Source organism: Arvicola amphibius, chromosome 3 (assembly GCF_903992535.2).
Source record: "Arvicola amphibius chromosome 3, mArvAmp1.2, whole genome shotgun sequence".
In the NCBI taxonomy this organism is placed as follows: domain Eukaryota; kingdom Metazoa; phylum Chordata; class Mammalia; order Rodentia; family Cricetidae; genus Arvicola; species Arvicola amphibius.
The window spans coordinates 128,249,456-128,274,989 of NC_052049.1; the positions used below are offsets into that span (position 1 = coordinate 128,249,456).

The 25,534-nt window shown below is 35.4% G+C and overlaps 1 protein-coding gene across 5 annotated transcripts in view; it reads left to right on the forward strand.

Moving 5' to 3' along the window:
* Myo9a (myosin IXA) overlaps positions 1-25,534 on the forward strand; it is a 188,958-nt gene that overhangs the window by 139,149 nt on the left and 24,275 nt on the right. For 4 of the 5 annotated variants that reach the window (XM_038322373.1, XM_038322375.1, XM_038322378.1 and 1 more), the window contains 7 exons: positions 10,084-10,196; positions 13,414-13,556; positions 15,314-15,537; positions 15,952-16,068; positions 16,548-16,736; positions 18,703-18,750; positions 23,201-23,312. In XM_038322373.1, the coding sequence (XP_038178301.1) occupies positions 10,084-10,196; positions 13,414-13,556; positions 15,314-15,537; positions 15,952-16,068; positions 16,548-16,736; positions 18,703-18,750; positions 23,201-23,312 (946 nt within the window). The remainder of the gene's footprint in view (positions 1-10,083; positions 10,197-13,413; positions 13,557-15,313; positions 15,538-15,951; positions 16,069-16,547; positions 16,737-18,702; positions 18,751-23,200; positions 23,313-25,534) is intronic. The other variant, XM_038322376.1, reaches the window with a different exon arrangement.

Below are 25,534 nucleotides of genomic sequence, written 5' to 3' on the forward strand. Positions count from 1 at the left end.
ATTTGACTTAAAATATAAACTATATTATCTTCTGAACCAAAATTAGGTTAAACATGTTACATGTGTTATTGTATTTATAGATATCTTAGGGTAAAAAGTTTCATTCTTGGGGTTCTGGAATAATGGCTTAGTAGGTAAAGTGCTTGCTGCTTGAGGTCCTGAGTTTAGACCTCTAGCCTTCATATAAAAAGCCAAGCATGCTGGTATGAGCCCTTAATCTCAAAGCTGAGAGGCAGAGATAGAAGAATCCTGTGGTCTCTGTGGGGTACTCAGATTTACCAAATAGCTAAGTTTCAGTTTCAGTGAGAAACTCTGTCTTAAAAAAACAAAAACAAACAAAACCAACACACACACACACACACACACACACACACACACACACACACACACACACACACTGACCTCATATAGCCAAACATTGTTACTTATGCCTTTAATCCTAGCTCTTGGGTGGCAGAGGCCACCTTAGTCTATATACCAACTGTCAGGCCATCCAGGGTTACATAGTGAGACCCTGTCTAGAAAAAGTAGAGTGATAGAGGAAAACACACACACACACACACACACACTTTATTCTGATTGTTCTAGGAAATGAATAGCATAGAGACCCTAATCAAATAGGAACTAAAACGTTATGGCTGATGAAATAGTTTTTCATTTACCTAAATAAATTGACTCTCCAATCTTTAATAACTTCACTTTGGAAGATTTTTATGATGATCTTTGGGTCATTACTATTTGAGGTTTGAACTGTTATAAGATGTTTGAATCATGTTTAGACCTGGTTAGTTAGAATTTCTCCAAATTTCTAAAATACGTTGATTGTATTTTTCTTACATGGAAGACTAGGCTCAGTTTTTAGTAGTAACATTGATATTCCGTAGAGAGCAAAACAAAGACAGAAAAAAAAGCATGACATGCTCCCTGTTAAAACAAAATGAGTTATAAACATGAAGATTGTAGAAGTTGGAAATGATCTGTACTCTTTTGTTAATTTGTATAAGTAGAGCTCAGATCTCTTGACTGTAGGATTAGTATTATAAAGGTGCCCTATATTTGAGTTATGTTTACTGAAATACACACATATATATGTATGTATGTATATATATAAATTAAACTGAAAATTTTATAGTGGAACAAACAAGTCTTAATGAAAATACAACTTTATCTTGTTCATACAGATTTGTTGTTTATAGAAGAACTTAGCTGTAACTGCTACTTTGTTCCTGAGAGTTTCTTTTGTAACAATCCTTAGTTCTTTTGGTGATAAAACATTATTCACACTGGGAGCTCTTGCTGGGATGAACCAGGGAGTTAGGCTTTCTGCTTGGAGCTTTTGGCTCCTTTTGGTATTGTAGCCTCTGTTCACCTGCTTGACAGTCACTGCATGCCGGTAGTTGTAGAGCACCTTCTTGTACAGTGTGTTAGTCACCTCTAGCTTTCTTACTATCCTTTTTATCCTGTTTTAGGAACAGGTGGTGGTGCTGGTTTCTTGTGGATGCTTGCATGAAGCAGCTTTGCTTTGTAGAATAAGCTAGTAAATACTTACTGGAATGGGGGTGTGGAGGGGAGGGAAGGGGAGGAGTGGTTTTAAAATGTATCTGTTGATCCTGAAAAATGTGTCATATTCTAACATTTTCTGAAACTGTGATGATGAATCTTACTGTTTATAAGGGAAATTGATTGCATCCTCAAAATACACATTTTTTTAAAAGGTAGATTTGAGTTTATTGGGCACATGAATTTCTAAAAACTTGATTTTCTCCTCCCCCTTTAAGCCTGCTATTGTGGCATAATTTCTTTCTTTAGGGAAGTTGTTTTTGCAGCATATTTCCTAATGTAATACATTTTGCTAAACTTCATTTTTTATTGTTTATAAAGTTATGCATTTCATCCAACTTTAAATATTTACATATAAGTCTGGAACATAATTTTTATGATTCTTTTTTAAAGAAGCTTTTTTTTGAGTGATTACTTCCCTCCTCGTTTTTAAGACACTGTCTCACTATAACCTGCGGGGCTGAAACTTGCTATAGTAGACTATGCTGGCCTGGAAATTCTAGGAAGCCCTATATTAAATTATATGTTCTGAAAAAGAAAAAAGTCTGTTTCCTTAGTGCTGGTATTAATGGCCTGCACCACTACACCCAATTGTCTATTTCTTATTTTATAGATCTGTGATTTTTTTTTTTAAGTTAGCTGTGTTCTTTCTAGATTGCCATAACTATAACAAAACTACCTAAAGTAACAACAGATCATTGGCTCTGTTGCTTTGGTTCTATGAGAAGGTAGTATATCTTTGTGGTTGCCAAAAAAGGGAGGAAGGGGTGTACCTTTCCGAGCATGGCCCACTAACCTAGTTCTTCCCACTGTGTTGCCTTCATGAATTTATTAATTTGCTGATCTATAAGGTCAGAGCCCTAATGATGTAGTCCCCTTGTACCTTCCACAAGCCTTATATCTGAAAATTGTTGCTTTGAGATCCTAAGCAAAATCCTTTGAGAGCCACACCATTTATAGCACTAGTCCTTATCTAGATCATCTTTTCCAAAGTAGAATTCTTATTATGTCTATTTTTTAATTTTTTGTTTTATTGGTTTATGCTTTTATATTTATATATGTAATACTTATAATTGGTGGAATTCGTTTTCTTTGTTATATAATATGATCAGTTTTGTGAATATGCTGCACATTATTTGATAAAAAGTATTCTGTTCAGAGTGTATAGTTTCAAAATATACCCACAATCTCTACCCTCTTTGTTACATTGTCTTCAATATATACTGATCTGTCTCAGGCTGAAAACAGTAGGCTAAATCTTCTATTCCTTCATAATTGTGACTTTGGTATTTAAAGAAGCACTCTTGTAATGTTTTTTATCTTTAGTTATTGTTAATGTTTTTCTTTCCTTATCATTTCACTTGTTTTATATACTTTTGCTTAGCCTTTTATTTTATCTTCACTTAAATGTTTTCCATCAAGTATAGTTGAGTCCTACTTTGAATAAATATGCAAGTATTTTTCTTTCATGGATAAGTCAAGTCTTTATTATTGCTTTAATAGTCAGTTATAACTTTTTTTTCCAGAACAATACCACCATATCCAACTTAGTCAATTTTCAATAAGTAATATCTAATTAATTAACACCTGTGACACAGCGATCAGTCATTCCTCTTTTCTTTATGTCTGTTTTGAGAGCCTTTTTCTTTGTCAGAACATGGAATTTAATAATATTTTGCTCTAAATCCCAATTTTGTATTCACCTCTGATCTAAATTTATTTGCTTAGATGAAACTTTTCTAGCAGGCAGTAGGTAGGAAGGACTTAAAGATATTCAGTTATCTGACTTCTTTCTGTAGCCTGGATATTTGAGGAACCATATTAAATCTGTCATTTAGGAACTGTAGAAGTGCCTCAGCGATTAAGAGCACTGGTTGTTCTTGTACCTGCATGGTGGCTCACAACCCTCCATAACCCCAGTTCTAGGATATTCTGCAAGCTTGCACATTGTGCACCTAACATGCACACAAGCAAAACATTCATATACATAAAGTAAATCTAATTTTTAATTAGTAAAATAAATCTGAGATTCAGATTTTATTGAAAATACTGTCTTATTAATATCTTTATGTAGTGTTGTCTATTGCCATTCCAATCCTTTTGTATTTGTGAATTGTTTGATCTTTTAGTTTAGAAGTTCTCAGAATTCTTTTTTTCTGTATAGGATATAATTTCAAGTTGATCATTAGAGATTAGTGATCCATTGTACCTATACTAGGCTCTTTCAGTAAGTTCTTGTCTTACCTTTGTGTTTTGAAAAGTTATCTTTATAATATTTATTAGCCAAGTTTCACTATTTTGTTTCTCTTGTTTAGGAACTTCAGGTATTAGTGGGTTTTTTTTGTTTGTTTGTTTTGTTGTAGGGTTTTCCCTTCTTCTTGACTGCCTTATTTTACCTCTGACAATTTTTGTTTTTTTTAATATTTGTTTTATATCTTATTATTTTTCCCAATTAAAATTTTGTGGATTTCTTTCTTAGGTACCTTGTAAGTTATTTTTAAGTGAATTTTATCTTCTTTTATTAGTTACATTTGTTTGTTGATAGTTAATACATGTTTACTCAGTACCCACCCTTTACTTATCTTCCTCCGACCTCTTCCACCTCTACTTGGAATCCACTTTCTACATTTCATGCCTTTTTGTTTGTAACCCGCTGATTTTTAACCAGGACTGTAACTGGAGGTTTCTCTCCCACCTATTAGTTCCCAAATAACCTCTCTGAGACTTACTAATAAGCCTGAGATAAATAGCCAAAGAGTTTTGTAATTAATATTAACTAGTTCTTACAACTTTATCCATTTCTGTTATTCTGTATTTTACCACAAGACTTGTGGCCCGTTACCTCATTTTTTTTTTTTTTTTTTTTTTTTTTTGCTTCTCTGGCAACTGCTGGTGTCCCATCTCCCCCACAGACTCCACCTTCTTTCTCCTTATATCTCTGCTTGGATTGCCCACCTGGCTCTATTCTGCCTGGCTATTGGCCAAGTCAGCTTCTTTATTAACCAGTGGTAATAAAACATATTCACAGCACACAGACTGTCTTTGTGGCCCCCAGTTTGAAACTATTTTTGCACTACTGAAGACAATGACTGTCCTTTCTTTAGAGCTTATCAGTTGGAAGTGGTTCAGCATGGAGGGATTGGGCCTCATAAATGACCCCCATCTATGATAGGTTTACAGGCCCAGTGCAGGCAACTACTGCTTTTTGCAGTGGTAGGTGGCATGCCTTGAAGCAAGCATTTTACAGTCTTCTTCCTTATGGTGTGCTACTCCTTGTATAATGTTCCTCGAACCTTAGATGGGATGTTGTAAATGTCCTGTTCAGAGTTGAGCTGTCAACTATCATTTATTCTAAGCCTCTTGAGTGGCAAGGAGACTTTCTAATCACCACTGTTCACTGCAAAGAGAAGCTTCTCTGATTAATGATGAGAATAGCATTTTCTATGGAAATAAATATTTAGAATGCAATTGAGTGTCTTATCAGTTAAAAGACAGTGAGGTCTTTACTCACTCACCTGTGACTGCAGTCTTTTTTTTAAGACAGGTTTTTTTAAAGATTTATTTATTCATTTGTTCATTTATTTACATTATGTATACAGGGTTCTGCCTGCATGACAGAAGAGGGCACCAGATCTCATTATAGGTGGTGTGAGCCACCATGTAGTTGCTGGGAATTGAACTCGGGATCTCTGGAAGAGCAGCCAGTGCTCTTAACCTCCAGCCCAAGACAGGTTTTTATTACATAGATAGATCTGGATTGTAACTTAATAGACCAGGCCGGCCTTAAACTCATAGAGATCCTCCTGCCTCTGTCTCCCAGTCATGGGTTCTTGACCAGACTTACAGTACCAGATATGTACTCTTTCCAGTGGAGCAGAAAGCTTTTGTAGTGTTAGAAGGTGCTGTGCATGCTGCTGAGGTAGATACAGCGTTAGAAGTCTTATCCAGCTGTGAACCCTAAGAACTAGAGTGCCAGCTTCCAGATAAGATGTACCCACTGGTGTAATACTGACACAGATGTTATGGATTGTAATGACTGAGTTGTTTTGATTCTTATTTTGTTTCTGACTTGATATGCATTTGCTTTATTATTTTACCTTTGTATAGGTGATGTATGTTTTAATTGATTCATTTTATATATTTGTGTTGAACCTCCTCTCCATCTGTGTAACAAATAGTTTTGTTATGGAAAGCCTGTTCTTGTTTGGTGATTAAAGCAATGTGTTATTCCCCTTCTCTTTTAACTTTTTAGATTCTGGATTTTTAGCTTTCTCTTTATAACTCATTCTTCAAAGGGAATTTCTTCCCATCCTTTTGCAAATTTACTTTCCTCTAGAAGTAATGACTTTAACAGGTTCTTTCCTTTATTTTCTGAGGCAGAAGTTTCACTCTGTAGCTAAGGCTGGTCAGGTTCACAGTTCTTCAGTCTTGACCTCCCCAGAACTGAGATTCCAAGTATGAGCTACTATACTCAGCTTCTCTTTTTGATTTCCAACTCCAGGTATCCAGGTAGATCTTTTCTTTCTGCTGGTTACTGGTAAGCATAAAGCCGCTGTCAATTTTATCCTTTGTGCTTCTTCAGTTTTTTTTTCTGAGTTTATTCTTGGCAAACGTTTATGGTGAAACTAAACTAAGAATTTCCTGGATTTTGTATCACTATCAATTTTTCTGTCTGGGTAATTTGAAGTTGAGTTGAGTGCATTCTTATTTGCAATTGTTTACTAGGTTTTATGTATTTTTATTCTTCTTTGATAGTTTTTTGAGAATGTCACTATATATTTAAACATGAGGAGTTTATAGGTTGAATATCTTTTTTTTTTTTTTTTTTTTTTGGTTTTTCGAGACAGGGTTTCTCTGTGGCTTTGGAGCCTGTCCTGGAACTAGCTCTTGTAGACCAGGCTGGCCTCGAACTCACAGAGATCCGCCTGCCTCTGCCTCCCGAGTGCTGGGATTAAAGGCGTGCGCCACCGCCGCCCAGCTTAGGTTGAATATCTTAATACTTTTTCACCCTCTAGCAATTATACTTGTTTGGGGATATAAGGCCATTTTGTCTTGAGTTTTCTCTCCAGTTGTACAATTTACTAATAGTAAACTTGTGCCATTATTTAAAATAGCATTTACCAGATATCAAAAATATAAGAGGGGACCAGGAATGGCACACAGCTGTACTTCTAGCACTCAGGAAGCAGAAGCAGGTGGATCTCTGTGAGTTCCAGACCAGCTTGACTTATGTAGTGAGTTCCATGCCAGCAAGGGCTACATAGTGAGTCCCTAACTTAAAATAATGGGGCTGGTTCCAGGATAGCCAAGGCTGTTACACAGAGAAAACAAAACAAAATAATGTGGCTGGAAAGATGGCTTAGTAGTTCTTGTATTGCTCTTGCAGAAAACATATCTTCAGTTCCCAACACCTTTGTCAAGCCTCTCACCACTGATTGTAAGTCCAGCTCCAGTAGCATCTCACACATTCCCAGACACTGCACTCACCCCACAAACCCACACTCACACACAAGAAAACTGAAAAGTATGTGTATATAGGCATCTTCTAGGGCTAGCACCAACAGTGGCTTGGTGGGTGTGGTTTTCCATATAAGAGGCCTTAGTGGATGACCCCAATGTGGTAGAGCCCACCTCTTCAAAAGGATTTACTACATCAGCTGTCATTGGCCTAGTTGGATCAGAGTCCACCTTGATAAAAAAAAAATCTCTAGGCAGTTTAAATTTTTTCAGTTCATGCCACCATTCTAGGCCACCTTCTCTTCTTTCTTCTTCTGCAGAGAAGGAAAAATATTTAGGTTTATTATTCATATATTAGAAGAAAAGGCCTTATATTCAAAGTATCGTTCTGCTCTGGTCTGATTTCCTAGCACAAAATTCATGTTTCTCTGGATCCTCTTAGAGCCATGGAGCACAGTCACCATACCACTACTGAATTGCCATATAGGCGTCTGTCTTTAGGAGCAGCAAAGTTTCTGCCTTCCAAGTACCCTCTGTACTTGTGTGTTTGAGTGTGTCACACACATTGGTGCCTGTGTGCCCTTGAGTGGAGCGTAGCCATTAACTTTAGGTGTTGATCTTCAGTTGTGGTCCACATTAAATTTTGAGAGAGAGTTCTTTAATTGGGGTTGAAATTCACTGATTTGTGGGGCTTGCTGGCTAGCAAGCACAGCAGTCAGCCAGTCACTGCCTTTCCAGTGTACACCACCCTGTCTGGTGTATCATCATCGTCGTCGTCATCATCAGGTATGTGGGTTCTGGAGCTAGAGCTCAGGTCCTCATACTTGCTTGGAAAGCACTTTATGGACTGAGGATCTCTCAAGCCTATAATTTCTTTTTTCTTTTTTTTCTTTTTTTATTTCAGTGTCTACATCTTATAACCAGTCACCTTCAGTTCTGTTCTATAGCTATGCCAGCATGTATATTCTGTATCCCAAGCAAGGCTAAACAGTAAACCTGTGGATTAGCAGTATATATGAATTTGAACCAAAAATAAAGTCTCCACATTATTTTTCTTAGAAAAAAAAAACTATGTACACACACACACACACACACACACAACACGAGTAATTCTAGAGTTAGACTGACATTTGAGTTTAAAGTTCTTTTGAGGAACATAGTTATTGGTAGTGAATATATTCTTTTAAATCATATATTAAGTGCTATGATTGGATGCTATTGACTAGATAATTGATTTATTACCATTTATTAAAGTTATTTATTAATGAGGTCTAGTACATACAGTGACTTTTACAGATCTTCATTGGACAGTTTGTTCTTTTGAGGGATATGTACAAAATTATGAAACATACGATTCAATTGTCAAGATTTCTGTAATATTAACAATTTTCTCATGTTTCTACTCAAGTTTCCCTCACACTACTCTTAAGAAACAACCACTCACTATTCTAGAACTTCATAGAAACATAATTAGATAGTATACGACAGGAAAAATTCTTTTTTAAAACTGATATTGAGGTTTCATCTCTGGAATTTTGACTCTTACATAAATTTTTGCTTTCCGTTTCTGTTTTTCATCATGTAGAGTACAATTATAATTACCATTTTAATATCCTTCTAATTGAAAAATTTTTCAGTCAGTGTAAATGGCTTGATTTTTCTTGTTCTGGATCATATATTCCTACTTCTTTATTTTTTTTTTATAATTGTGAATTCTTTCTGCTTAGTTGAACTATCTTTCTCCCAATTAGTATTCTATATAATATGGTTTTCTGGTAATGTTCTAGAGCTTTGTTCTGGAAACAGTTTTTTTTTTTTCAGGCCATTCAAAAGCAGTAGACCCAATCAGTACTCAATGGAGGGTAATTATTCTTGACTACTGAGGCAAGTTCATCTGTGTACTTAGCAGCCTGTGCAGCATAGAGTTCAGTTCCTGGCTCTTGAGCCCTGACATCATTACTAACTTTATCTTTAATCATTTCAGGTGGTTCTATCCTTGGTCTTGGGTTGTTTTCACATATAATAGTGTTGATTATTACTAATCCAAATATGCAAAGGGAACCTTTTCTAGATCTCCAGATTTCTTCTATTATTCATCTCTGTTATTTGGTCACTAGTTACTTTGTTTGCCATGAACATTTATCCTCATATGTTAGCTAAAGGAGTCTAGCAAATTTCCCCTGGGCCTCCCTCTGTGTGTCACAGCACAGAAACTAGTAGTAATACCCTGAGGTAGTAAGCTGAGGCAGGTGTAAGTTACCTACTTCTTTTCTTTCTTACCAGTTGTCTTCAAAACTGTTGTCTGTCTGTTTTTATCTGTTAGATGCGCATTTACTGCACTCTATATTAGCCACAGAAATCTGTCTTTAACAACTCTGGTTATTTTCTGTTTCTGTGCCATAGTCAAGCATATCAAAAGGCTGAGGGATATTTTGGCAGATGAAATACAAGAATATTACTTGAATAAGTAACAAGAATCTCAGAACTAAATTGTCCTTAGAGTACATTAATTGCTAAATGAAATTGAAGTCCTTGTTTGATAACATAATTATTTATAATTTAGAACATAGGTGATCCTTTGGTTTTTATTCAATGTGGCCTAGCTTGTTTGTTTGTTTGTTTTTCAAGACAGGGTTTCTCTGTGGCTTTGGAGCCTGTCCTGGAGCTAGCTCTTGTAGACCAGGCTGGCCTCGAACTCACAGAGATCCGCCTGCCTCTGCCTCCCTAGTGCTGGGATTAAAGGTGTGCGCCACCACCGCCTGGCCAGCCTAGCTTTTTAAACTTTGAATGGACATAACAATAATCTATAACCTATAAAAAGTATTCCCCACCTTAAGGCACAAATAAAAAGAGGTGTAGAAAAATAATATTCTGTGTTATCTTATTTCTCAGCCTCATAGTCTTTTAAATTTGTCTTTGAATGGTCTTGACCATTTTCCTAAGTTACCAGATGAGAGTCTTGCTAAATTGTCAGGAAATGTGAACTGACGGTTGCTGAGTTATAATTCAGTCATACTATCATGTGTTTACTTGGCTTTAAGTCTGTCTCATGTGTAATTCCTACAGACATCACAACGATTTTCTTCAGTTGATGAGCAGGCAAAGCTCCATAAGGCTATGTCTCAAGGAGAGATTACAAAATTGGCAGTAAGACAGAAGTCTTCAGATTTGGAGATAAGGTATGATGTTTATAAAAAATAGGAATAACTAATTTCAGTGATTTTATTTAATAATTTATATACTGAGTTTTTAATTAAAACTATTTGCTTTTTTTAATTTATAATTTACAATTTAGGTCCTTTATTTCTCTTTGTATACTAAGCCATGAATTTATAGAACATGGGCTCCAGCAACTAACCTTTCTGTTAGTTCTCATACATTATGACATTATGCTTCTCTTAGTAGAGCAGGCTAGTGCTTCAGTTGGCTTTTTTTTTTCTGATCATTTCTTTTTATCTGTTTCAAGAAGCTTTTTCCAGGAGTGCTTAGTAGATCCAATCCTCATCAACTCTCTTTGCAAGAATCTGGCCCTTCTCTTGTTTACAGTGATGCCCTTGGCATGCTAGATATCTTCCTATTTTACCACGGCAACCTTGTAAGGTATTTCTTTTTGAACAGTGCTCACTCCCTTGTTGTCTACATTATTACCCTCCCTGTTCTTTAAGGAAAGGTCTAGAGAACACAGAGCAGGTGCTGCTCCTCTTCCCCTCATTTTGATGAGTCACTGGAATGTGGCTTTTGAATTTTAGGAAATGAGTAACTGCATTGCCAAGTACATAATAGTATATACTGAGCTTTATCTTGTGTGGGTAGCAGTGTATTTGGGGGGAAATTTCTTAATCATTATATGACTTACAATAATATATTGTAAAAGAAGAGAGATGAAATAGGATGAGATTGCTATCTTCTATCTTTGGACTTGTAGTGTATTCTGCGCTAAGTGCTTTAGGAAAATACTTTCAAAAAAGAATTTTCTTCTCTTTAAAAGTGCTTATGGGGAGCTAAGGTGAAGCTGCAACAAGTTCGCTCTGGAAGAATGAGGATTTGAATTAAAATATATACCCATGCTGGGCGGTGGTGGTGCACGCCTTTAATCCCAGCACTTGGGAGGCAAAGGCAGGTGGATCTCTGTGAGTTCTGGTCTACAGAGTGAGTGCCAGGACAGATTCCAAAGCTGCACAGAGAAATCCTGTCTCAAAAACAAACAAAAATACACACCTTATTAAAAAAAAAAGTCTGGGGCTGAAGAGAGATGGCTTAGCAGTTTGTGAGCACTTACTGCTTTTGCAGAGGACTGATGTTCAGTTCTCAGTGCCCACAACGTTCTCTCTCTCTCTCTCTCTCTCTCTCTCTCTCTCTCTCTCTCTCTCTCTCTCTCTCTCTCTCTCTCTCTCTGATCATGGTCACAGCAGTAGCCTTGCACTGTGGAGGGAACAGAGACAGAAATATCACTGGGACTTGCTAGTCTCTAGACTAAGCTCTAGGTTCAAGGAATAAGACAGAGAGAGGTAGAGCAGGACACTTGAAATCCTCCTTTGGCCTCTGGTACACATAGGGATATTCATTGGCATGGACAGGTGGATGCATACACCCAAACACACACACACACAGAGAGAGCTCATGGGATTTTTATTTTTAAATAAATACCTTTTAAAAATATTATATAAGCATTTGGGCCCTTAGTGAAGATGTCATGTATGTTTAAAAATTTTTTTTAAAAGTTTGTTTCTTAATTGTAGACCACTTTTTATAGATTGTAGAGGAATTCACAAGGGACTTAAAATAAAAAAAGATTATGGCACAAATCAGAATTGAAAAAGAAGATACAATAGACTAAAGGACATATAATTAAAGGTAGTTAAGTATATAAATTTAATTTCTATTTTATTTGCCCTATTTAACCAAACCCACAAAGGATGAAACAAAACAGACAAAAATCAAACACGCAAATGTCTTAATAGTTCAGAAAAAGTTGAATATAAACCAAGTAGGAAAACCTGAGAAAGACACACCTTACGGGGTGGCAGCAAAGATCTGATTTTAACTTCTATCTCAATCGGTTTTCTAAGCCTAAATTTGCTCAGGTGTAAAATACAGATAATAATGCTTTTTTATCTTTTTAATTGTGAAAATTAAACATAGGCTTTTTAACCTCGTAGGTGGTGAAAATTCAGCTTCAGTCTGTATGTTCATTCACCAGTCAGCGCCCCCAGTACAAAATTATAGTACATGTTGTGTCAGTATTTATGAACTGCTATTATTATTTCATTGTACTCATTGATTTACATGAAAAAAGAGGGTATTTGTCACTAAAAAGAGGCATAATAGTGTAACAAATTTCCCAATCTAGTGGCATAAACCTTTAGCCCTAGTTTCTTGAAGGTGAAGCAGGATGAACACAAGTTCAAGGCTTGTCTGATCTATAGAGTTTAAGGTCAGCCAGAGCATCTTGTGTGATGCTGTCAAAATGAGTTCTTCACTTCTGCCCTCATATCAACACTCCAAAGTTTTATTTTTATTTTAGAGCAGTTAGGATTTAGATTTAAATTTTTTTAAATTATTGATGTGCAACCTGAAATGCAATTAAAGTAATAACTATATAAGCACTCTGCACTATGCCCTTAGCAAATGTTCAAATAAGTAGTGTCTGTGGTTAATTATAACAGACAACTCAATATAAATAGAATCATTAAAACTTTCATAGTGTACTAGTGAGTGGACAGATTTAAAACTACCTTGAAATCATGATTTTAGTGAGTAAAAATTAAGATACATGGACAAAGATTAGAAAGAAATTGCTAACGATATAAAGGAACTTTTTTTAAGAGTTGTTAGTTATTTCTTTGAATGTGTTTTCTTTTTTTATAAGCTTCATGCGAGATGTAACAATGAAAAGGGTATCAAGAAGCTTAAGCTGAACTCCTAGTTCCACTGTTTTGAGACTTTTATTTTATCAAATGATTTTCTTTTCTTTTTTTTTTTTTTTTTTTTTTTTTTTTTTGGTTTTTTGAGACAGGGTTTTTCTGTAGCTTTGGAGCCTGTCCTGGAACTAGCTTTTGTAGACCAGGTTGGCCTCGAACTCACAGAGATTCTCCTGCCTCTGCCTCCCAAGTGCTGGGATTAAAGGCTTTTTCCACCACCGTCCGGCCTATCATGTGATTTAATCTGTCAGGTTTTTGTATTTTATATTCAAGATGAGGAAATTGGGATGTGTGGTTCAGTAGTAGTGTTGCCTAGCATATGGCCTATCAGGAGTTTGATACCTTGTACTGCTCCCGCAAATACACACCTAAGTTAAAATAGATTACTACATAGGAAAAGTATATAAAGCTTAAGAGGATACATAAATATTACTGGAACATCTGATTTCTATCTTTCATTTTGCTTTAAAAACAGACCCCAGAGAGCGAAGATGAGATTCTGGGCCAAAGGGAAACAAGGAGAGAAGAAGACTACTAGAGTAAAACCTGCTCCCCAGTCAGAGGTCTCGTCACTCTTTCCTGGCTCAGATGGGACATCTGCTAATCCCTTTTCAGATGGTAAAAATGAACAAAGAATGGAACTTCTTTAATTTCTATTACTCATTCTGAAAGTGTGCTGTGCCTTTCCTCTTCATAACGACAATCCTCTTGGAATGATATTTTAATGAGATAGGAGTAGTGTTGCTAAAAGCTTCCTTTCTTAGTAAAGCAAGGCATACTCTACTTGTATGAGAAGCTCCAAGAATACCTGGTGTAGAACAGTGAAGCAAACCACTTCAGTGATGATGAGTCTTGGACTAGCCTTTGTTTTCTTTTTTGGTAATGCTGGGGTTTGAACCCACATCATTGTTTTCTAAATTGTAAAGGTTTAACCAAATTCACTTATATCATAAATACAGAATACGCTTAGTAATTCATAGCATTAGCTCACAGCACCCATTGAATGCTATGTAAAACCATAATAAATGTGTTATATATATTAAATCTATTGATTTTTCAGGACAGTTTTTCTGGTTTTGCTATGATTATTATTCTTGGTTTGTAGGTGAGAACACCAAAGTACAAGTTGTTATCTATTTACACATGTTGAAATGAGAAGGTTTGGATTTGAGTCAAGGCATTCTAACTCCAGAATTATTGCTTTTGTTGTCGTTGTTGCTGCTGCTGTTGTTTTGTTTTTCTTGTGGTTTTTTGTTTTGTGTTTTGTTTTTAGGATAAGTTCTCTTTGTAGCTGTGACTATACAGATTAGAACTATATAGATTAGGCTGGTTTTGAACTCAACAGAGATCTGCCTCTTTCTCGGGTGCTGGGATTAAAGGAATGCCCCACCACACTCAGAAAGAATCACATTCTTTTTTTTTTAAAGAAGTCTTACACTGTAACCTAGGTGGCCTTGAATTTGAGACAGTCCTGACTCCAACTTGGCAAGAAGTTCCCATTCTTAGCCATTGTAATATCTGTCAGGTATTTACCATGTTAGTTACCTTCCTCATTGTGGTGGCAAAATACCTTATCAAATCAATTCTTAAAATGAAGGATCTTCAGCCTGTTTTACAGAGAGAGCTCCAGGACAGCCAATTTATGTGGTTTTTCTAACCCTGACTCTGTTTGGGAAAATTTAATTGCCCCCCGTTGCATTACTTAAGTGTTCATTTTCTTTTTTTAAAAAAATATTTACTTATTTATTATGTATACAATATTCTGTCTGTGTGTATGCCTGTAGGCCAAAAGAAGGCACCAGACCTCATTACAGATGGTTGTGAGCCACCATGTGGTTGCTGGGAATTGAACTCAGGACCTTTGGAAGAGCAGGCAGTGCTCTTAACCGCTGAGCCATCTCTCCAGCCCCCAAGTGTTCATTTTCTTAATATCATTATAAATTTATCATTTTTAGTTATTATATTCTAATATAATTCCTCCCAAAAGGAGTGATAAGGCTCATTAACTGAAAATATACATTATAAGCAGATGTCTTTTATATAAGAGAAAAGGCAAGCCAGGTGAGCTACTTGATTCCCTAACAAGTTGTTAACTATTAACAAACAGTATTGCTGATGAGTTCATGGATGTAGACTGTAATAAAAGTTATAATTATCAAATTCTCCTTGTGAGTTGGTTAGACTTACATTTAACTGGATGCTCCTTCAAACAAGTGTAACAAAGTACAACTGGATGAGCAGCATTTAATATGCTATTTTGTTGCATATTTTTCTTATTCATCTTTGGTACTAAGTATTTTTACAGTAAGGATGAAGATTTTCAGTATTTTTTTTAATTAAGTATATCTTTTTACTTAACCTGGTTTGAATTGTAGAATTAACTCAGTATCACCCAACACCTCCTTTGAGCCCAGAACTGCCTGGGAGTTGCCGAAAAGAGTTCAAAGAGAATAAGGAACCTTCTCCAAAAGCAAAGCGCAAAAGAGGTGTGAAAATCAGCAATGTGGCTTTGGATTCTATGCATTGGCAAAATGACTCTGTCCAAATCATAGCAAGTGCCAGTGATTTAAAAAGTATGGATGAATTTCTTCTGAAAAAGGTACGCTTTGCTTGCTGAGTTAGCCTCCGAGCAGATTTGACTTAAGAATGCTTGTGTATACAGGATAGGCTGTTGTGAAAAGACGGGTTAAAATTTCTTTAATAACTCAGTCATTGAATGTTTCGATAATAGGAAATGCACAGACAGGATTTAAAGTTTTAGTCTCCACTGTGATTTCATAATTGTCATATATGAAGGTGAAACTTACTGCATATTTGTAGTTGTTGTATTAAAAGAACTATAGAATCAACATGTTAGAAGGGAACTTATGTGATCTGGTATACTGTCCGTTTCTTAAGCTCTATGATGGCCAATGGCTTGTAATTTTAGAAGAGTCATTGCTGAAGAGACATTTCAACCAAGTTATTTATATCTTTTTTATGATTTGTTAATTTTTCTGTGATTGGTCCCTAGATGAATGACCTAGATAATGAAGACAGCAAGAAGGATACATTAGTGGATGTCGTATTTAAAAAAGCCCTTAAAGAATTTCGGCAGAATATCTTCAGCTCTTACTCATCTGCATTGGCGGTAAGCTAAGACCATGTTAGGAGATATTCACGGTTTGGCATAGCCTGGAATTTTAATCAGCTATAAAGTCAGACTCAAGGGTGCAATACTTAGAACTTGTTCAATTACTATGTTACTTCAACTGTTAGGACTTGCTTAATTACTGTATTAGTTTAACTGTTCGGTCTTTTACTCATACTATGTCAAGCTCCTAACCTATCCCACAGTACAAGTTGAATCAGTCTTTAAGAATGTCTTTATAGGGGCTGGAGAGATGGCACAGGGGTTAAGAGCATTAGCTACTCTTCCAGAGGACCTGAGTTCAGTTCCCAACACCCACATGGCAGTTCAAAACTGTCTATAACTTCTGTTCCAGGGAATCTGACACCCTCACACAGACATACATGCAGACAGAACATCAACGTTCATAAAATATAAATAAATAAATTATTTTAAAAAAAAGAATGTCTTATAAAACTTAACTTTTTTTTTCACATTAGATGGATGATGGGAAAAGCATACGATACAAAGACCTGTATGCACTGTTTGAACAGATTCTGGAAAAGACCATGAGGCTTGAACAACGTGATTGGAATGAATCTCCAGTGAGAGTTTGGGTTAACACATTCAAGGTGTTTTTAGATGAATACATGAATGAATTCAAGACTCTGGATAGCACAGCTTCAAAGGTAAATGAGTTACAGTTTGGTTTCCATTAAATTATAAATTGTTATAAGGAACCTGTCTAGGAAACATTTTAAAATTGATATTAGTTTATATTATTTGTGTAAAATGATAGGTTTTGCCAGGCGGTAGTGGCGCATGCCTTTAATCCCAGCACTCGGGAGGCAGAGGCAGGCAGATCTCTGTGAGTTCGAGGCCAGCCTGGTCTACAAGAGCTAGTTCCAGGACAGGCTCCAAAGCTACAGAGAAACCCTGTCTCGAAAAACCAAAAAAAAAAAGATAGCTTTCATTATGGTTTTCCTACGGTTTTCCTACTTCTATGCAATGTATTTTGATTACACTGTTCATGGTGGCACATGCCAATAGTCAAATACTGAAGAGGATGAGGCAGGAGAGTCACAGTTCAATAGCACCCTGGACTATGAGTAACAGTAAAACAATGTATTTCAACAAAATATTACAGAGAACATGGTAATGTATCATTTCTTCAGATCCTCCAAACTATTCTAAGTTTGCCATATATTTTTTGAACTTTTTTCATTAAACATATCCTTCTAATTATAATAGTGTGCTCTCAATATTATACTTTCAGCTCTAATGAATATTAATACATGAATTCACTTCTAAAAAATGATTAAAGGTGAAATGAATTATGTGTATCACTTAGCTTTTACCTAAGAACCTACAAATTAGATCTCTCTTGAAAAAGTTTTTAGAAAAAAAATGTGTATTTTTGGGACATCTAAACATCAGTAATATTAAGTTTTACCTTTTGGTCCTGTTAGTAGTAATATTAAGTTTTACTTTTTGGTCTTGTTAGTTACTGCTTGATATTTTAATTAAATTATTATTATTTATAAAATTATAAAATTATTAAAATAATTTTAATTAAATCTTGCTTTAGAGTTAGCAAATACTTTGTAATCTCTGTTACAAGAGATAGTTGAATAGGAGTTAAGAACATAGCTCTATTGATAGAGTGCTGCCGAGTATGCATAAAGCACAGAGCTTCAGTACCATATAAAACAAGGTGCAGAGGTACATATCTCTAATCCCAGCACTCTGAAAGTAGAGGCAGTAGGATCAGTTCGTGGTCGCCCTTAGCTTCACAGTGAGTCTGAGGCCAGCCTGGAAAAAAAATCATATACTCTTTGAGTGTGATGACATATATTTGTAATTTCATCACTCTGGAGACTTAAGACAGGAGGATGGAGTAGTCAAAGACAGCTGGATTTACAGAGAAATTCTAATTTTAAAAAAATCTTTAAAAAATGTATGTGTATTTTAAATATAGTTTTCTAAGTAAGGTTATCAGTGCATTTCATTATAACAGATGTAAATTATTTGTTCAGGAATATCATTAGTCTTTGTGTTGATTGTACTTCATTTTATTTTTACTATTTTAGCTTATGGATTAAATTTTTAAGCCATTTTAAATAATTTTAAGGTAATCTAGATTTAAAAAGTTCTAGAAATCCTAGATTTTGTGTTGTGGATGCCAGGCTTATAATGCAGAAGATTCTTACAGGTTTATAAACTACTTTGCAAGTTGATAGTTGTTAAAGGGTAGATTTAAGCTCTTTTGTTCTCTGTTATCAGGAAAGGTTCTCTGTCTACAGAGCTTTTCCATACTCCATATGGCTCCTTTTATATTTATGTCCATTGTAGATGGCAAAACCTTTATAGTTGGTCATTTGACTAGTGAATAAAATGTCTAATAATGGTGTGTCTTTTAGATAGAGCTGATATTTAAAAAGATCAGTCTCTAAAGAGTTCTTCCATTTGTCCGATTTTGTTAGCACTTCATTTTACCAAACTTAAATATTTTCCCAAATTTGGTTTAGCTTTGCAAGTTCCTCTTGAAGAATAAAGAACTGCTTATTATTTGTAGAAGCTGTTCAAATGTGCAAAGAAGAGAGTATGGTTAGTTTTTTGTAATTTTCAATTTATGTTTCTACTTTCCCCTGCCAGGTACCTAAAACAGAAAGAAAGAAAAGAAGGAAAAAAGATACTGATTTGGTAAGTTACATTCTTGGTATATTATAAGAAATAATATTTTCCAGCTCACTAGCTTGATGCAGATCTTGTATTCCTGTGAACAGGCTTACCAGATCCCTAGATGTACTCACATGCCTTTAAAAAAGTTAGAAAGATAATGGATGGACCTGAGATCCCAAGAACACCTACTTTTAGTACTAGTTTTCTAAAATGAAAGAAAATTTAGAATATTTTCTTATGTAATTAACTGTTTTCTAACTTGCTTACTATTTGTTTAACTTAACTCTCTAACCATCTCATGAAAGTGGAATTGTACAATTCCTGGCTTTTGCATGTGGTATTCTTGAGATTCACCCACGTTATTTTATCAGTAGTCAACTACATTGAGTATTCAATAGAATTGCATTATAAACATATCACTTATGGAAGGTTGTGCTGAGGACTTTCGGCAAGCTAGGCAGTTATTCTACCACTGATTTATAGCCCTACCCTTTTTTATTTTATTTAAATTTTATTTACCAGTTCATAGACATTTGGGTTGGTTTGTGGTTTAATTTGCATTTCCCTCATCGCTAATGATGTTAAACATCTTTTCACGTGTCTGGTAGTCATTTGTATTTCATTGTTCGGTTATTTATTCAGCATTTTTAAGTTGGTTTGCTTTATTGGGTTATGACCTTAATATATTAGATTGGTGCTGTGAAAGCTAGCAAGACTGTAAAACAATGAAACTATCTTCTTATCTGTCAGTCTTCATCAACTCCAAATGAATCAACAACCTTAGCATTAGGCCTGAAACTGCTAGAGAAAAAAGTTGGGACAATAAAACACTTCAAGATGGTGGGCATGTGGACAGAAAAATGATTAACAATTGACAGGTGGGACTTGTGAAATTAAGAAGTTTCTTTATATCAAGAAAAACAACCCAGTCAAAGAAAAAAAATGGTTCAAAGTATTGAACATAGAGTTCTCAAAAGAAAAAAAATACAAATGAGCAATAAATATTTCTAAAAGCATTAACATCCTTAGCCACCAGGAAAGAAGTAAATTGTAACTACTTAGAGATTCCAAATCACACTGATCAGAATGAGAATCAGCAGGAAAACAAATATTTTGTAAGTTGCTTTCTAGCAAATTTAAGAAACAATCTTCCAATAAAGTAAAATTGAAAAGCAATGGAAATACTGCTTAATTCCATCAAACCTTTGAAATCATTCTCACCCTGCACTAAAGCCAGATAAGGATACAACACAAAGGAAATTGTAGATCGGTCAGTGTTCTTTATGAATGCAGACAAAAAACTCTCAATAAAACATTTGCAAAGAGAATTCAAGAACTTAGTAAGAAGATTGTGGTAGTTTGAAAAAAAAATGGCCCCCAGTGGGAGTGGCACTGTTAGGAGGTGTGGCCTTATTGGAATGGGTGTGGTCTTGTTGGAGGAAGTGTGTCCTTGTGGAAGTGGGCTTTGAGGCCTCATATATGCTTAAGCCATGCCCAGTGAGACAGACCACTTCCTGTTGCCTGTGAGTCAGGGTATAGAACTTTCAGCTACTTCTCCAGCACCAGATCTGTCTGTAGTCTCATCACAGCAATAGAAATCCTAATTAAGACAAAGACCATGAATGTACCATGACCAAGTTTCTTTCATTCCAGGGATAGATATAAGGATGATTTGATATATGCAAGTCAATAAATATAATAAAGCTCATAAATACATTTAAGGATCCAGATTACATAATTATATTAATAGATATGAAAAAGGTCTTTACCAAAGTTCAACATCCCTTCATGACAAAAGCCATGAAGAAACTGGAAATAGAAGATACATGCACATAATAAATGGAATATATGATAAATCCAGAGCCAACATTATATTAAGTAGGGGAAAACCTGAAAGCATGTCCTCTAAACTCAGGAACAAAACAGTCATGTCTTTTCTCTACTCTTATTTCCTGTAATATTCAAAATCATAGCTAGAGCCATAAGACAAGAATAAAAGGAATAAAAAAGAAGTCAGATTATCCCTATTTACAAATGGTTCTATACTCACAAAACCCTAAAGACTACCATAAGCCTATTACATGTAGTAAACACTTTATGCAATGTGACAGTATAAAATTAACATAAAATAGCTTTTTATTACCAGTAATGAACTTGCTAATGGAAAAAAAAAATCCCATTCATAATAGCTTAAAAAAAAGAAAAGCCCTTATCAAGGAAGAAGATACTAGAACATGGAAAAAAATCTCCATGCTCATGGATTGACAGAGTCAATATTTAATACTATTAGCAAAAACCATCTACACATTCAGTACAGTTCCTAAAATTTGGATGGAAGCACAAAATCCCCTGAAAGTCAGAGCAATCCTAAGAAGAAAGAGCAGTGCTGGAGGTATCACAATACTTGTGCTCAAACTACGCTATAGAGCCATAATAATACAAACAACATGGTTCCAGTACAAAAATAGCCTTGTCAGGTCAATGGAATAGAATAGATGACCCATAAATTAAAACTTAAAAACTTAATATTCGACAAAGGCATCAAAAAAATAAAATGGAAAAAAATTTAGTCTCTTAACAAATGGTACTGAAAAAACTGGATGTCAATATCTGTCACCTTGTACAGAAATCAGTTCAAACTGGAAAGACCTTAATATAAAATCTGAAAAATATGAGGTGGCTAGAAGATCATAAGCAAAAATTTCAAGATTACAAGTATAGGCAAGGACATTCTGACAAGGACTTACAACATAGGAAATAGTCCCAAGAATTGACAAATTAGAGTTGCACAAAATTAAAAAGCCGCTTTACCAAAAAACGAAAACACAAGTGAAGAAACAGAGGGAGGGTCCTGCCAACTATACATCTGAAAGAATCTGTAAATTATTTCAAAAATTAAAAACCAAAATAAGACCTTTTTAAAATTAATAATCAATTGAATTGAAATTTTTCTTGACAAAAAAGTAAAAAGGCTCATACATGAAAAATGTTCAAAACCTTCATCCATCATGAAACTACAGCTACAGATTAAAACTAGTTTGAGATTCTACTTCATACAGCCAGAATGACTGGCGTTGAGAATATGAGGAAAGAGGAAGAATACTTGTATGCTACCAGTGAAATTATAAACTGGCACAGTCACGATGGAAAGCAATATAGCAATTCCTCAAAAGAATTTCCATATAATCCAACTGTATCTCTTTGGGGTATATACTCAAAAGATTCTAAACTGGCATACTACAGAGATACTGCCCAGCTATGATTATTGCAGCACTATCCACAATATTCAAGGTATGAAGCCAGTTAGTTGTTCAACAGATTAATGGGTAAAGAAAATGCTACAGGCTGGGCAGTGGTGGCACATGCCTTTAATCCCAGCACTCAGGAGTCAGAGGCAGGAGAATCTCTAAAAGTGCAAGGCCAGGCTGGTCTACAAGAGCTAGTTTCAGGACAGGTGCCAAAGCTACAGAGAAACCCTGTCTCAAAGAAAAAAACAAAAGAAAGGAAATAAAAAAATTTACATACATACAATGAAATTTTAAATGGTTGTATAGAATGTATTTGTGACATTTGCAGTAATATGTATGGAACTGTCAGACTAAAATAAGCAAGTCTGAAACAAATATCACATGTTTTATCTTGTGTAGCTTACAAATTTAAATTTTTATATATGTTAAATGTATATGTGCAGCATTAAAGTAGAAAGTGGAATGTGAGAGTGAAGTCTAAAGTGGGGGAGGAACAAGAAAGGGTAATGTATGTCATGAGAGCAGAACAAGGAACTGTTTCAGAGAAGGAAACCAGCAGGAACAGTAAGAGAGCAAACAAGAACAGATTTCCCAGGCAAGTCAGTGGCCTTTAATCCCAGCACTTGGGAGACAGAGGTAGGTGGATCTCTGTGAGGTCAAGGTCGGCCTGATCTACACAGGGAGTCCAGGCCAGTCAGGGCTACATAGTGAGATCCTGTCTCAGCCAAATCAACAAGATATGTATGCATTGAAAATGTCACATTGATACCATTTTCTCTTTTATAGTAACCAAAAAGTTGATTTAGGGAAAAAACATAAAAATGATTATTTATATTGATACTTAATGTACTTATATTTTCAATATTAATTCAAAATTAATTTATTAAATAGGTATAATTTATGAAAACAAAAGCCTTTCAAGCTCATGATTGATTTCCAATAACATAAAACATTTTTGGAATTTAAAAACATTTTAGAAATGCTGCTTTCAATTTAACATGCGTAGTCACATAAAATAGCTATCACTTGCTATAATATCTACATATCTAAGGGAAAAACTATATTTTATGTCATTATTTCTTGGAGGAATCATAATTCTCTACCTGGAATAAATACCCACTTAAGTCTTAGCAAGAGGTTGGAGGAGTTCCCATTTGCCAGCCATGTTAGAGAAGCGTCTACTTGATTGGCTGTTGTATAAATAGTGAAATCTCTTCATTCAGGTGGAAGAGCACAACGGCCACATCTTTAAGGCCACCCAGTATAGCATCCCTACATACTGTGAATACTGTTCTTCCTTGATATGGATAATGGACAGAGCCTCTGTTTGCAAATGTAAGTATTAGACATCTTTGAGGGAACAGCCTTTATGGTCTTCTCTTGTGTCCACATGTGTGCAGAAGTAGTACTGTGTTTGTCAAGTTCTGCAGCCACTTGGACTATAACTGCAGTACTTCTTAGTGCCTGAGCAGCAGCTGAACTTTGGAAAACATTTTGCTAGTTAGCCCTTTGTGACTTTAACACTACGGTTAATAACCCTCTTTAGTGCAGTCTTTCAGATGAACTCTAAATTTTATGCCACCCTGGAACTTGCTCTGGGAAGGCTGTATGACTGCTTGAAATGTCTTCAAGGAACCTTTCCTATGGTTCCAGTGCAAATTTACCATCTTCTTCTTTTTTTCTTTTTTTTTTTCTCAAGACAGGCTTTCTCTGTGTTGCCTTGGCTATCCTGGAACTCACTCTTTAGGTCAAGCTGGCCTTGAACTCAGACATCTGCCTGCCTCTGTCTTCCCCAGTGCGGGGATTAAAGGTGTGCGCCATCACCGGCTTTTCTGTTAGCAGTCTTGTTTTCCAGCCTTCTTCCATAATATTCTCATCAAGTTCTATTTACAGCATTCTAGAACTAGGGCTTTTTTTTTTTTATCCTCAAGCTCCATATTTTTCTACATTTCTGTTTGAAATCAGTTTCAGAGGTTTAAAATAATTTTTAAGTTATAAGTTTAGCAAAGACAACAACCCTACTTCTCTGGTACCAGTTTTCTATGTTTATTTGTGTTGGTGTGACCACAGTGCCTGATAGAAACAACTTAAGGGAAGACACATTTGTTTGGGCTCATGTTTTCAGGGATTGTAGTCCTTCATACCCAATGGGCTGTGTGGTAGAGGCAAACCAAGAAGCACAGGTTATGACCCACATGAGGGCAGGATGTAATCTTCAAATGCCCACCTTTAGTGACCTACTTCACCCAGTTGTTTCCACCTTGTAATGGTTCCACAGCCTCCCCAAAATGGTGCCAGTAGATGGGGAATAAACTTTTAAATAATGATCCTATGGGACTTTCAGATTCAAAATTGAATAAAGCAAGAACTTTCATTTTATTATCAGTTATCTTAAGAATTATAATGAGTTAGTAGGAAGTAATCTGAAATGTACTTGATTCAAACACTTTGACTTTAAACTAAGCAGTAATTCTCAATTTTCCTAATATTTTGACAGTTCCTCATGTTGTGACCACAAACCATAAAATTATTTCATTGCTTATTCCTAACTGTAATTTTGCTGCTGTTAGGGATTGTACTATAAATATTTGATATGCAGAATATCTGATGTTATCTACAAATGGTTCGAGATGCACCTGCTGATTTGGAGAATTTGCTTTTTTATGGCCAAAGTGCATTTAGATTAATTTTTTTATAGGATTAATGGTTTTTATGACTGTCTTGGCCTCTTCTACTTGATTTTAGTTTTGAAAACATAAAAATTTAGAAGTTTGCCGGGCGGCGGTGGCGCACGCCTTTAATCCCAGCACTCGGGAGGCAGAGGCAGGCGGATCTCTGTGAGTTCGAGACCAGCCTGGTCTACAAGAGCTAGTTCCAGGACAGGCTCCAAAGCTACAGAGAAACCCTGTCTCGAAAAACCAAAAAAAAAAAAAAAAAAAAATTTAGAAGTTTAAGAAAGAATATTTTTGTTAGTTTGCAAGAAGTTCAACTGGTATAAGCAGAATGACACAAGTCATCTTGTTCTCAACATCCCCCTATCAAGTGTCTCCTACTTAGCCAGCTGTCTGGCTACATTATTATCAAGCTATTCCAAGAAATTGTTTTTTGTTTGGTGTTTTTTGTCTTTGAGTGTTTATCTATGTAGCTTTGGCTGGCCTCAAACTCCCAAAGATCTTACTTTTGCCTCCCAAGCCTAGACATTATTTTTGCTCTAAACTTTTTTTTAATCTTATGTTTCCTACCATAGCTAATACTCTGCTTATATTATTCTTTGGAGCTCTATTCTGGTACTTTATGAATGATAAGTAAGTCCTTTCCTATTTTTAAAAATATACTGCCAATTTCATTTCAGTAAGCATTTTTGACAACAAGGCCTTTGAGCGTAATCAAGATTATTAATTGGTATTTTTGGAGTTTCAACAGGCTTTGGAGATAGATAAATAACCTGTTGGAGTTGTCGGGGTGGAGGGATATAAGTGCAGTAGAACTGGCACCCTAGAAAAAATAAAAAGCTCATTGTTCTATTGAAACAATTTCTAAAGAAATTGTTCATTGAC